The following is a 15,245-nucleotide window of genomic DNA, read 5'->3' on the forward strand; positions in this document are numbered from 1 at the left end:
TCCTGCCTTTTAACTGTTGGGCTCTGACCTTTTTAATCCAAGGTTCTTTCAGGAGTCAAGAATGAGGCATAAAACTTGTTACTTCACGATTATTTTATTAGCACTAAGAGGACAAAGGAATTGGACGTGGAAAGTAGCAAGAGTCTAGCAGTGGCAGCAGGAAAGAACAAAGAAGAAATAGAGAAAAGATGTCGGGCCAATGTGCTCTGCTCTTCTCAGACCATAGGGAACAGACATTCCATTCAAATTTGTAGATAAGAGTTAACCAATCAGAGTAGCCCCTACTCAAAGAATGCGATATCCAAGAAGCTTCCAAAATAATACAAAGAACTGTAACCACTAGGGGGCACACTGAACAATTGCAGATACATAGGTAATTATATGAAATACAAACAGGCATGAGAAAGTTCAAACTACAAAGAAAGTAACAATTGCACAATCTAATCCAACCTAACCTCAACAACCTTCTATACTGATGAATGATTGAGGCGTGCGTATTGCTGAAGATAGGATTGGTTTCAGTGCAGAAACAGACTCTGAGCTTGAAGCTGAGGTTGAGGTGTATGTCATTGTGCATAGGGCCCCAGTGGAAAGGAGGCAGAATTCACCATGGGCCATGATTGCTGGACAGGATTAATTTACTCGCATTTTTTTCCCTGGACTTAGCTCGGAGAATTAGCCTGAGGAAGTCCCTAGTGGACCTGGACACCTTCGAGAAGGAGGCTGCCACATTCCATGTGGAATTGTCCCACCCGGATGTTGAGGGGGTGTGGATCAAGGATGGAATCCGTGTGAAGCCGTGCTCCAAGCGACGGGTCAGTGTGGAGGGGACGCAGCACAGCCTCTCGCTGTCTGACCTCACGTTAGAGGACACAGGAACCATCGCGTTCCAGAGCAATAATATCCGCTGCTCGGCACGGCTCACAGTTCGAGGTAACGTTCGCTCATCACACTGGCTGTGTCCCGTCTGCAGATCACACACACTGACCCGTGTCCCGTCTGCAGATCACACACACTGACCCGTGTCCCGTCTGCAGATCACACACACTGACCCGTGTCCCGTCTGCAGATCACACACACTGACCCGTGTCCCGTCTGCAGATCACACACACTGACCCGTGTCCCGTCTGCAGATCACACACACTGACCCGTGTCCCGTCTGCAGATCACACACACTGACCCGTGTCCCGTCTGCAGATCACACACACTGACCCGTGTCTCATCTACTGACCACATTCACAGAATCAGAATCAGAACCTGGTTTAATATCAGTGCTAAGTAGCATGAAATTTGTTGTCTTGCTGCAGCGGTACATTATAATACATAATAATAAAAATAAAAACTATACATAATAAAAACTATAAAATACAATAAGAAACCTATATAAAAGTTAAATCATATAAGTTTTGCAAAACAGAGCAAAAAAAAACAGAAAAAAATATGAAATAGTGTACATGGGTTCAATGTCCATTCAGAGATCTGATGGTGGAGGGGAAGACACTGTTCCTGGAACATTGAGTGTGTGTCTTCAGGCTCCTGTACCTCCTCCTTGATGGTAGCAATGAGGAGAGGGTATGTCCTGAGTGATGGGGGTCCTTAATAATGAGTGCTGCCTTTTTGAGGCATGGCCATGTCCCATCGACTGACCACAGTCACTGCCAATGTTCCCTCTAATTTGTAATGACCAAGGTGCACAAAATTCTTGTGCTGGTCAATTTTTTGCCCAGTGACAATAACATGTGCACACGAAATAATTTCTTCAATAAAAGCAGTATAAATAAGTAGGCAAATCATTGCAAACTCCACGTTGTCAACACTGTCCCCATTAGAAACCAGTAAAGGAAAGGTGATTGTGTACGATCGTGAAATACACTTAACATGCCAATGGGGTAAAGGGTGACAACCTTTTGTGCGCAGCTTAAATTCCTTTGTGCGCTAGTAGCAAAAGATATGTGCACGTGCACTCACGCAGAGGGAATATTGCTCACTCGCCCCATGTCCCATCTACTGACTACTGGCACTGTCCTGTGTACCATCAGATGACTACACACACTGACATGTGTCTGAACTGGTGACCTCACACACTGACCCCTGTCCGAACTGGTGACCTCACACACTGACGCATGTCTGAACCGGTGACCTCACACACTGACTCGTGTTTGGTGACCTCACACACTGACCCCTGTCCGAACTGGTGACCTCACACACTGACCCATGTCTGAACCGGTGACCTCACACACTGACTCGTGTTTGGTGACCTCACACACTGACCCATGTCTGAACTGTTGACCTCTCACTCTGCCCCATGTACCAACTATTGACCCCTCATTTGCCCTGGGTCCCATCAATTGACCACACTCACTGACGCGTGTCCCCACCTGCTCAGAATTCCCACAGACCAACTTGGCATAGAGCAGTACAGCCTTTGAACAGGACCTTTGGCCCACCTGGTTTTGGCAATAATGCTAATTTAACTGATCCTACTTGCCTGCTTACAGTCTATATTCCTCTTTCCGAGCCCTCTCGTGAACATCTATATGCCTCTTACCCATTGCCATCGAATCTCCTTCTGCCACCTTCACCTAGCGGCCTGCTCCAGGCGCTCACCATTCCATGTACAAGAACGTACGCCGTAATTCTCCTTAAAACGTACCCCCTCTGGCCTTCTGTGTCTGTGCACTCGTGTTTGACCTCTAATCTCTGGGTAAAGACTCGTGGCTCTCTACACTCCCTGTGCCTCTCATCAGTTAAAAACTTCTAGTGGGGTTCCTTTCAGTCTCTGATGATCCACAGAAAACAGCTACAACGAGCATCATGACAGCGTAACGCTGGCAACCGGCGTTCAATTCCACCGCTGCTCTGTGATCACATGGGTTTCCTCCACGTGCTCCGGTTTCCTCCCACATTCCAAAGATGTAGGGGTTAGTAGGTTATTCGGTCACATGGGTGTAATTGGGTAATCTCGTTAATACATACAAAATGCTGGAGGAACACAGCACCTTAGAGGGAAATAAATCGTTGACATTGTAGGCAGACACCCTTCACCAGGTCTCAGCCCAAAGTGCCAACTGTTTAGTTCTCTCCATTGATGCTGCCCGGCTTGCTGAGTTTCTCCAGCATTTACTGTGTGTTGCTTTGCATTTCCAGCATCTGCAGAATCGCTTGTGTTTTAAATCTCTTTACATTTCTTTAACCGGACTGCATGGTCTAATTGAGCCAGGAGGTCCTCTTAACATGCTGTATCTCTAATTAAAAAAATCTTAGTTTGTCCACCTTCATGATCGACTTGCTCAGGTGGGGGGGGGGCGCGGTGTGTGTGTGTGCGCGCGCGCTTGCCCAGGTGAAGGAGTATTGTCACTTGTTGTCCTTGCGCTACATCCCTGTATCCCATTGGACAAGGTTCCTGTTCACCCTGCCGTATTCCTGATCTGTTTCAGAGCCCCCTGTGACCTTCACGAGACAACTGAAGGATCTGCAAGTCCCCGAAACCACCGCAGTCACCTTGGAGTGTGAGCTGTCCCGTCCCAACATGGAGGTCAGATGGTATAAGGTAGGTAGAATCATAGCAAAGATTTAACTTGGGCAGAAAGGAACAGAGGTATGATTAGAACTACACACTTGGAGTATTGTGATCAGTTCTAGACGTGTACGGTGTGTTCTGATCACATATGCTGTGTTCTGGTTGCTTATGGTGGGTTCAAGATCAAGTTCAAGTTTGTTGTCATCTGACTACGTTTGTACAACCAAACAAAATAACATTCCTCTGGACCACAGTGCACCACAAAACACATCACACACAACGCATAAAGTACAACATTACCGCAATAAGTTAATAAAATATCATTCAAAATGCACGTAGTGTGCAGCACAGGTAAACAGTAAACAGCCCACTGTCCTGGTGACGAGAGCTCAATGATGGCAGGGTATTCTTTACTCTCGCAGCTTGAGTGAAGAAACTGTTACCCAGTCTGGCAATCCTAGTCCTGACGCTAGTAGGTCAAAGAGATTATGGGATGGATGGTAAGGATGCTCAACAATGCTTTGAGCTCTTCACACTCTGGTCATACGTGGTGTGTTCAGGTTGCGTGTGGTGTGATTTGGGCACATATGATGTGTTCTGGTCACATTTGGCGCATTGACTTTCATTAATCTGGGAATACTGTGTTCAGTTCTGGTTGCCTCATTATAGGAAGGATGTGGAAGTTCTACTGACAGTGCAGAAGAGATTTACCAGGAAGCTGCCTGAATTAGAGGACATGTCTTATAAAGATAAGCTGAACAAGCAAGGGCTTTTTTCTTTGGAACATAGAACATAGAAGAGTACAGCACAGGTACAGGCTATTTGGCCCACAGTATTGTGCCAAACCAGCTAAAAAACATATTAAAAACACCCAAACACTAATCCCTCCTACCTACACTATGTCCATATCCCTCTAGCTTCCTTACATCCATGTCCCTATCCAAACGTCCCTTAAAAGCCTCTAATGCGTTTGCCTCTACCATCACACCAGGCAGCACATTCCAGGCATCCACCACTCTCTGAGTAAAAAACTTACCCCTCACATCCCCCTTGAACCTACCCCCCCAAACTTCAATGTATGTCCTCTGGTATTAGGCATTTCAACGCTGGGAAAACAGATACTCTCTGTCCACTCTATCTATGCCTCTCATAATCTTGTAAACCTCTGTCAGATCTCCCCTCAGCCTCTGGTGCTCCAGAAAAAACAACCCAAGTTTATCCAGCCTCTGGTGATAGCACATGTCCTCTAAACCAGGCAGCATCCTGGTAAACTTCCTCTGCACCCTCTCCAAAGCTTCCTATAGTGGGGTGGCCAAAACTGTACACAATACTCCGGATCTGGTCATTCTTACCCTCGGCCATTAGGCTCTATAATGAGTCAACCTATAGTCAGGGAGGTGATGACCCCCTCCTGTTAGACTGTTTGTGGTAACTTATTTTAATCCTTTCTACTTCTCTTCTAATATTTATATATCTGTGCACTGTGAGACTGTAATTTCCTTTGGGATCAATAAAACATCTATCTATCTAAGCAGGGTTTTATAAAGATGCAGCACAACCTCCTGTCTTTTGAACTCAATGCCTCGACTAATAAAAGGATGAGAGGTGACTTGACGGAGATGTATACAGTAAGATGATAAGAGGCTGAATGGGTGGTTAAAGGCATATGGTATGTTGGCCTTCTTGAGATGCGGAATTGAGCTCAAGGGTCACGAGTAATGTTGTACCTCTATAAAACTCTGGCTAGACCACACTTGGAGTATTGTGTTCAGTTCTGGTCGCTTCTTTATAGGAAGGATGTGGAAGCCTGCGAAGGTAGCATAGTGGTTAGAACAACAATATTACAGCTCAGGGCGTCTGGAGTTTGGAGTTCAATTCCGGAGCAGTTCTGTAAGGAGTAGCTGTATGTCCTCCCTGTGGAATGCATGGGATTTCCTGGTGCTCCAGTTTGCTCCCACATTCCAAAGATACACTGCCCCTACCCCTTTATCTTTCCCCTTACAGGTTTTTCACCTGGAACCTACCAGCCTTCTCCTTCCCACCCTCCCCCCACCTTCTTTATAGGGCCTCTGCCCCTTCCCCCTACAGTCCTGACGAAGGGTTCCGGCCCGAAACGTCGACCGATCTTTTCCACGGATGCTGCCTGACCTGCTGAGTTCCTCCAGCGTGTTGTGAGTGTTGCTTTGACCCAGCATCTGCAGAGTATTTTGTGTTTACACTGGGTAGGTTAATTGGTCATTGTAAATTGTTCTGTGATTGGGATAGGTCGGCGTGGCTCGACGGGCCAGAAGCGTGTACTCTGTATTGTATCATTAAATAAAATAAAATAGCTCCGGAGAGGCTATTTACGAGAGAACATGACTAATGAGAATAGGTTCAGCGAATTTGGGTTTTCTCTCTGAAGAGAAGGGAGGATAAGAGGTGATTTGATAGAGGTGTACAAGATGATAAGAGGCGTAAATCAAATGGATAGCCAGAGACCTTTTCCCAGGGCAGAAATAGTTAATACAAGAGGGCATAAACTTAAATTGTTTGGAGGAAAGTATAGGGTGATATCAGAGGTACATATTTTTAAACAGAGAATGGGGTGCGTGGAACGTGCTGCTGGGTGGGGGGTAGGTAGAGGCAGGTACATCAGGAATATTTAAGAGACTGTTAGATAGACACGTAGATGAGGGAAGGATGGAGGGCTGTGTGGGAGAGAAGGGTTAGACCGATCTTGGAGTAGGTTAAAAGGTCGGCACAACATTGTTGGCTGAAGGGCCTATATTGTTCTGTGTTCTGTGTTCTTTTGTGACCGCGGTTTAGCCACTGTCACAACCAATAGCCGGCACTTCCGAATGCTCTCCCCCACCGTTCCCAATGGGAACCTCTGGCTGGACGATAGAGACACAAAGTCATACATCATGACAACAGGCACTTGGGCCCTACTTGTCCATGTTTACCTGAACTAATCCCATTTACCTGCATTTGACCCATATCCCACTCAACCTTTCCTATTCATGTACTGCTCAAAATGTCTTCTAAAAATTGTGACTGTCCCACCCCCACCCCTTCCTCTGGCAGTTCAATCCACAAACCCACCAGGGCTGTGTAGTGGTTAGTGCAATGCTTTACAGTACAGCACCAGCGATCTGGCGTCAATTCCCACTGGTATGTTTTGTAACTCCAAAACATTAAAAACTAATTGAATGAAAATACTGTGCTGGGATAACTCATGTATGTTCTCAGTTATACTTTCAGTGAGACACATACGTTTAATGTGATGGCATGATGACAAATGCCATCACATACTTTTGCATATAATCTGCAATGAATTATTTAAACAAACATAAAATGCCTAATAAAATATATTTACAATATTACTCAAATTTTACTGAAGTATTAAATACACAACACTCCTCCCTGCTCAGCTATAAACTCCAACTCCAATTATATTATACTATATAATACAACTCCTACAGTGCCTATAAAAAGTATTCACCGCCCCCCCCCAGAACTTTTCATGTTTTATTGTTTTATGACATTGAATCACGGTGGATTTAAATTGGCTTTTTTGACATTGAACAACAGAAAAAGACTCTTTCGAGTCAAAGTGAAAACAGATCTCTACAAATAGATCTAATTAGTTGCAAATCAAAACAGAAAATAATTGATTGCATAAGTATACACCCTCTTTAATATGACATACCAAATCATCACTGGTGCAGCCAATTGCTTTTAGAAGTCACGTACTTAGTTACATGGAGATCACCTGTGTGCAGTCAAGGTGTTTTAATGGATTGTAGTAAAATACACCTGTGTCTGGAAGGTCCAACTGCATCAGTATCCTGGCAAAAACTACACTGTGAAGATAAAAGAACACTCCAAGCAACTCCACAAGAAGCTTATTGAAAAGCACAAGCTGGCAGATGAACACAAGAGAATTTCCAAGTCACTGAATATCACTTGGAGTATAGTTAAGTCAATCATCAAGCAATGGAAAGAATATGGCATAGCTGCAAATTTTGCCTAGAGCAGGCCATCCTTAAAAACTGAGTGACTGTGCAAGTGAGGGAGGTCACAAAGAGACCTATGACAACTCTGGAGGAGTTACAAGCTTCAGTGACTGACATGGGAAAGATTGGGAGAGACTGTGTGTACAACTGTTGCCTGGGTGCTTCACCAGTCGCAGCTTTATGGGAAAGTGGCGAAGAAAACAACTCACATGAAGGCTCGGCTAGGGTTTGCCAGAAGGTATGTGGAGTCTCTGAAGTCAGATGGAAGAAGGTTCTATGGTCTGATGAAAGCAAAATTGAACTTTTTGGCCCTCAGTCTAAGTGCTATGTTTGGCATAAGCCAAACACCACACATCATTAAGAGAACTGACTTGGGAGAAAATTCTGGCATCTGCAGAATTCCTGTTGTTTGGGAGAAGATTTGTTTTCCAGCAAGACAATGACCCCAAGTATAAAGCCAAAGCTACACAGGTATGGCTTAAAAAACAAAGTTAATTTCCTGGAGTTCCAAGGCAGAGTCCAGACCTAAGTACAATTAAGAATTTGAAAAGGACTGTTCACTCACGATCCCCATGTAGACTGACAGAGCTTGATCAGTTTTGTAAAGAAGAATGGGGAAAAATTGTAGTGTCCAGATGTGCAAAAGCTGATAGAGACCTATCCACACAGACTGAAGGCTGTAATTGCTGCCAGAGGTGCATCTACTAAATACTGACTTGAAGGGGTTAAGTAATTATGCAATCAGTTATTTTGTGTTTTATATTTGTAATTAATTTAGATGACTTTGTAGACATGTGTTTTTACTTTGACATGAAAGAGTCTCCTGTTGATCAGTGTCAAAAAAAGTCAAATTAAATCCACTGTGATTCAATGCTGTAAAATAAAAAGCCATGAAAACTCCGGGGGGGGGGGGGTGCGTATACATTGACATCCAATAAGTTCAATAGGTACATTTACTATCAGAGCAATGTGTACTATATACATCCTGAAATTCTTTTTCTTTGCAGACATCCATGGAAACAGAGAAGTGTCCCAAACAATGAATGAGAGTTAGACCCCCAAAGCCCCCCCTCCCAAGCACAAGCAGCAGCAAGGCAATGACCCTTCCCACAAGCAAAAAAGCATCGGTGCCCCCCACCGAGCACTCAAGCATGCAGCAAGTCATCAGCAAAGACACAGACTTGCAGTACCCCAAAGACTACTCGTTCACCCAGCAGTTCGACATACCATAGGCTCTCTCTCCCTAATAAGGGAAAATGAGGTGTCCCCATTTCACAGCGAGAGGGGAGACATAACAAGCAACTCACTGATTATGATCTTAAAAGTCTATTGTGTCGCTTTTTCCGAGCCCTGCACCCAGAGAATTGGCCCCGGAAAGGCTCAGGTCTCTGGGCACATAGCCAGCAGTTAACCCGCTGCTTCCGATGTTCTGTGTTCTCCCGAGATGCCTCAGTTGGTGGCCCTGGCCTTGAATCAGCCCGTCTCCAGAGCCATGAAAATCCAGCACCCTGAAGGCGTGCTAGTCTTCCAGGAACGTCCTTAGAATGTCAAAAAGCGGCCGGTTGTGAGGCCCTGAGAGCGGGTCCCATTCCCGCAAAGAACCGAAGTCAGAGTGTAACTCCAGATCAGGGTCTTCAAAATGACTATGCTCCACCCTTCATCACTGACATCCACAACATAGTAAATTTTAAATTGTTCCATCAGGCCTAAAGATTTAAGCGCTGTGGAGAATTCCTTACTCTTGTGGGATAACATCTTTCCTGACATGTAGGAAGGTTACTCTGCTCGGCAGGTGAGACTTTTGGCTGTGAAACTATCTCAGGTTCTGGGCCTCATAGGTGGTGGTTGTAGGAGTCGACTCTGGAGCTGCAGGAAGTGGTTCTGACAACTCTGGTCACCTTTCCTCTGGACTTGTTGGCAGCCAAACAGTGCATGGCAAGCTGCCGATCTGCTGATCTGTACTGGACCACCAGACAAAGCTTTGAACCAATGTTTTTATTTTGGCCACACCTAGATGGCCAGTTTGTAGCTCCTAAAACACCTTGGCTCTCAGCTTGGATGGTGCAACAACTCTCAATCTCCATAAAGGGCAGCTCCTGTCAAGAGTAAGTTCATCCCAGAGCTGGTAAAGACGGGGACCTGGAATTTCTGCTGTACATTCCAGCCACTTTGTGTTGCCATGTTGACCTGAGACAGTGTGGGGTCTTTTCTGGTTTCCATTTGGATCAACTCTGCTGTAATAGGGAGACCTTCAATCTGTATTAGGGAGAATATGTCAAGAAGAGTGTCCCCTTTTGTAAACTTTTCAGGTATTTCCTTTTTCAAGGGTAAACGGGACAATCCAGCAGCATTTCCATGATTAGTTGTCCTCTTGAATTCAATCTTGTAATTGAACCCTCCTCTGCATTTGTGTGTTGCTGTTGTTAGTGGAACACCCTTCTGTGGATTGAAAATGGACACTAGTGGTTGATGATCAGTAATGAGGGTAAACTCTCTCCCATACAAGTACTGGTTAAAACATTTTATACCCCAAACCAGACCTGAGGCCTCTTTGTCAATCAGTGTGTTATTTTTCTCTGCAGAGGTAAGGGAATGTGATGCAAAGTCTATGGGGCGTTCACGTCCATCCCTTATCACATGTGACATGACTGCACCTTTACCATAAGGCGAGGCATCACAGGCAAACTCCACTGGACTATGTGGATCGTAATGTGCGAGTAGAATGTCTGACATCACCATTTCCTTTGTCTTTCAGAAATCTACTTCACACTGCTCCGTACATTGCCATTTCTTCCTGATCTGTAGTAGTGAGTTCCAGGGGTGGAGCACAGTAGTCAGGTTTAGCAGGAACCTGCTTATAGTAATTGACAAATCCTAAAAAGGGCAACAACTGTGACATGTCCTTTGGCCTTGCAATATCCATCGTTGCTAGAATTTTCTCAGTACACTTGTGTAATCCTTGTGTGTCAATGGTGTGACCACAGTAAGTGATGCTTGGCTCAAAGGATTCACACTTGTTGCATCGTGCTTTGAGCCCATAATGTTCTAATCTTTTTAACACTGTCTTGAGATTTTGGAGGTGTTCCTTGTCATCCTCACTGGTAACAATGATGGTATCCAGATAACACAGACTTCCTGGGCAGCCTAGCAGCACTTGGCCCATAGCTTTCTGCCAGAGTGCAGTTGCGGATGCTACTCCAAAAATAAGCCTGTTATAGCCAAAAAAAAGCCCTTTGTGAGTGTTTATGATGAGAAACTCCTTAGACTCTTCTTCCATCTCCATCTGTAGGTAGGCCACAACTAGGTCCACTTTACTGAAGTGTTTCCCTCCAGAAAGGTTTGCAAAGAAATCCTCTATCCTGGACAGAGGGTATTGATCTACTTTCAGTACTGGTACGATTGTGACCTTAAAATCACCACAGATCCTGACAGGCCCATTCTTCTTGGCTACTGGGACAACTGGCATTGCCTATGCACTCTATTCTAACTTGGAGAGAATTCCTACAGTTTCCATGCGGTCTAGCACACTAGCTACGTTATCATGGATGTATAAGAAACTGGACGGGCTTTGTAAAACTTAGGTATGCCATTTTCAGTTAACACTATTTTACCCCTGATATATTTGAGTGTTCTAATACCACTCTTAAACACTGCTCTGACATCATCCAGTACCTTCTTAATTCACTTTCGGCTGACTCTATTACAGAGGATGTGGCATGCAAATTGTGGATGGATCGCCAATCAAATTGTAGTTGTCTCAGCTAATCATGCCCCACAATGCTGGCCTTCCTGCTTTTAACAAATACAAACCCAATCTGGCTTGTTGTTTGTGTTGTATTTCACTGTTACAAATGTCATTCCCACAAGAGTTATCTTTTCTCCAGTAAAAGCTCATAGTTGGGTATCTGCAGGCTTCAGTTTAGTAACTTTGAAATGCCATTTATACTTTTGAAAATTTGATTTTTTTCTTAATCTCTTCCCAGTGCAGTCCCTTTATTTTTGTTTGCCTGACATGCTCTTTGTATGTGTCCTACTTTGTTACATTTTCTGTAAGTTTCACCTTTAAACCTGAATTGTTCTGGTGTATGTGAGCCCCTGCCACAAGGGTAGCACAATTTGTTTGGCCAGGCCAACCTCAGGCTGCAATTTTTGTCATGCTCACTTTCATTCCTGAATGCAATTCAATTGCATCTCTGTCTGCTGTTTCCATTGATACAGCAATTTCAACTGCTCTTTAAAATGTAATTTCTGCTTCAGCTAGGAGCCATTGTTACAAGATTGTACAAACAAAATGATCTCTCAGTGCATCATTAAGCCCATCACTGAACTGATAATGCTCAGAAAATCTCTTCAATTCAGCCACATAAGCTGAAATGGACTCACCTTCCTTTTAATTCCACTTATGAAACCTAAAGTGTTCTGCAATCAACAATGGTTTTGGTTCTAAAACTGGCACTTGCTTCTCATCAGCTATTCCATTTGCTTTAAAATACTGCTGATTTGCTCACAATCCAATATCAAGTTATCTCTTGTGCAATCGAACACATCTATTTTTCTGATACAGCCAGTCATTTCTATTTTTTTTCTTTATGATTATAATCACCAGGTACTCATTGTTTATGAACCTGTGAATTTGTCTGTTTTCTGCCTTTTTTAACTGGGCCATCTCCTGTTCCTTCTTGAAGAAACGTGTGGTGATTTTTTTTTTACTTGACTGTTTCTTGCAACATTTTGTTAAAATTCGAATGTCTCGCTGTGCTTTTTTTTTAACTTGATCATCACGCTGTGCGTCAACAGGTAGGTAGTCATCTCAGGTTTGTTAACAACTTCCTCATCACCACTGTTAAGTTTTGTAACTTGAAAACATAAAAGCTAATCGAAAGTCAAACACTGAACCGAGATAACTTGTGTATGTTCTTAGTTTTACTTTTAGTGAAACGCACGTGTATAACGTGGTCTTGTGCTGTCATGCTGACGTATACCATTCACATACTTTTACATATACCCTGTACTGAATTATTTAAGCAAATAAAGAATGCTTAATTAAACAATATATTTACAATATTACTCAAATATTACTGAAATATTAAATACACAATGCCCACCTCTGCCTGTAAGGAGTTTTCTTGTTCTTCCATGACTGTTTGCTTTCATCTGAATGCTCCAGTTTCCTCCCATATTTCAAAATGTTGTATGAATTAGGCAAAGTAAATTGTGGGCATACTATGTTGGCACCAGAAGCACAGTGATACGTACTGCTGCCCCCAGCACAATCCTCGGACTGTGCTAGCTGTTGATGCAAACAACACATTTCACTGTATATTTCAATGCACATGTGGCCAATAAAGTTAATCTTTCATCCAAGACCCAATGCATTTAAAGATTTTAAACCTTGAAACCAGTGTCCTGGGTCTAATATTGATTTTTGCCAGTGGTTGGGATCTTGCTGCGCATAGCAAGGGTCCCTGTCTATTATAGTTGCAGTGTTTCTATCCTTAGATCAACAATGGATGAGGTCCTACAAGGTGAATTTAGGGAGTTAGGAGATAAACTAAAAAGTAAGACCACAAAGGTAATAATCTCTGGATTACTACCAGTGCCATGTGCTAGTCAGAGTAGAAATAGGAGGATATATCAGATGAATATGTGGCTTGAAAAATGGTGTAAGGGGGAGGGATTCAAATTTCTGGGGCATTAGAACTAGTTCTGGAGGAGGTGGGACCGGTACAAACAGGAAGGTCTGCACCTGGGCTGGAGTGGAACCAATGTTGTAGGGGGAACATTTGCTACTGTTATTCAGGAGGTTTTAAACTAATGTGGCAGGGGGATGGGAACAAGTGCAGAGAGACGGAAGGGTGTAAAATGAGGGTAGAAGCAAAAAGCAGTCAGATGAAAAGTAAAAGTGGCAGGCCGGCTTTGTGTGTCAATGCAAGGAGCATTTGTAACAAGGTGGATGAATTAAAAGTGCAGATTGTTATTAATGAATATGATATAGTTGGGATCACAGAGACATGGCTCCAGGGTGACCAAGGATGGGAGCTCAACATTCAGGGATATTCAATATTCAGAAGGGATAGACATGAAATAAAGGGAGGTGGGGTGGCATTGCTGGTTAGAGAGGAGATTAATGCAATAGAAAGGAAGGACCTTAGCCGGGAGGATGTGGAATTAAAATGGGTAGAGCTGCATAACACTAAGGGGCAGAAAACGCTGGTGGGAGTTGTGTACAGGCCACCTAACAGTAGTGGTGAGGTTGGGGATGGTATTAAACAGGAAATTAGAAATGCGTGCAATAAAGGAACAGCAGTTATAATGGGTGACTTCAATCTACATATAGATTGGGTGAACCAAATTGGTAAGGGTGCTGAGGAAGAGGATTTCTTGGAATGTATGCGGGATGGTTTTTTGAACCAACATGTCGAGGAACCAACTAGAGAGCAGGCTATTCTAGACTGGGTATTGAGCAATGAGGAGGGTTAATTAGCAATCTTGTCGTGAGAGGCCCCTTGGGTAAGAGTGACCACGATATGGTGGAATTCTTCATTAAGATGGAGAGTGACATAGTTAATTCAGAAACAAAGGTTCTGAACTTAAAGAAGGGTAACTTTGAAGGTATGAGACATGAATTAGCTAAGATAGACTGGCAAATGATACTTAAAGGGTTGACGGTGGATATGCAATGGCAAGCATTTAAAGATCGCATGGATGAACTACAACAATTGTTCATCCCAGTTTGGCAAAAGAATAAACCAGGGAAGGTAGTGCACCTGTGGCTGACAAGGGAAATTAAGGATAGTATCAATTCCAAAGAAGAAGCATACAAATTAACCAGAAAAAGTGGCTCACCTGAGGACTGGGAGAAATTCAGAGTCCAGCAGAGGAGGACAAAAGGCTTAATTAGAAAAGAGAAAAAAAGATTGAGAGAAAACTGGCAGGGAACATGAAAACTGACTGTAAAAGCTTTTATAGATATGTGAAAAGAAAAAGATTGGTTAAGACAAATGTAGGTCCCTTACAGTCAGAAACAGGTGAATTGATCATGGGGAAAAAGGACATGGCAGACCAGTTGAATAACTACTTTGGTTCTGTCTTCACTAAGGAGGACATAATTAGTCTTCCAGAAATAGTAGGGGACTGAGGGTCTAGTGGGATAGAGGAACTGAGGGATATACATGTTAGTAGGGAAGTGGTGTTAGGTAAATTGAAGGGATTAAAGGCAGATAAATCCCCAGGGCCAGATGGACTGCATCCCAGCGTGCTTAAGGAAGTAGCCCAAGAAATAGTGGATGCATTAGTGATAATCTTTCAAAACTCTTCAGATTCTGGACTAGTTCCTGAGGATTGGAGAGTGGCTAATGTAACCCCGCTTTTTAAAAAAGGAGGGAGAGAGAAACCGGGTAATTATAGACCGGTTAGCCTAACATCGGTTGTGGGGAAAATGCTAGAGTCGGTTATCAAAGATGTGATAACAGCCCATTTGGAAAGTGGTGAAATCATTGGACAAAGTCAGCATGGATTTGTGAAAGGAAAATCATATCTGACGAACCTCATAGAGTTTTTTGAGGATGTAACTAGTAGAGTGGATAGGGGAGAACCAGTGGATGTGATATATTTGGATTTTCAAAAGGCTTTTGACAAGGTCCCACACAGGATATTAGTGTGCAAACTTAAAGCACATGGTATTGGGGGTATGGTATTGATGTGGATAGAGAATTGGTTGGCAGACA

General features: G+C 43.5%; 1 protein-coding gene across 1 annotated transcript in view; it reads left to right on the top strand.

Moving 5' to 3' along the window:
• The window catches only part of obsl1a (obscurin like cytoskeletal adaptor 1a), a 192,743-nt gene that overhangs the window by 155,776 nt on the left and 21,722 nt on the right, over window positions 1–15,245 (top strand). The window contains exons 27-28 of the mRNA XM_063051410.1: window positions 667–933; window positions 3,438–3,550. Of these exons, the coding sequence (XP_062907480.1) occupies window positions 667–933; window positions 3,438–3,550 (380 nt within the window). The remainder of the gene's footprint in view (window positions 1–666; window positions 934–3,437; window positions 3,551–15,245) is intronic.

Source organism: Mobula hypostoma, chromosome 6 (genome assembly GCF_963921235.1).
Source record: "Mobula hypostoma chromosome 6, sMobHyp1.1, whole genome shotgun sequence".
In the NCBI taxonomy this organism is placed as follows: domain Eukaryota; kingdom Metazoa; phylum Chordata; class Chondrichthyes; order Myliobatiformes; family Myliobatidae; genus Mobula; species Mobula hypostoma.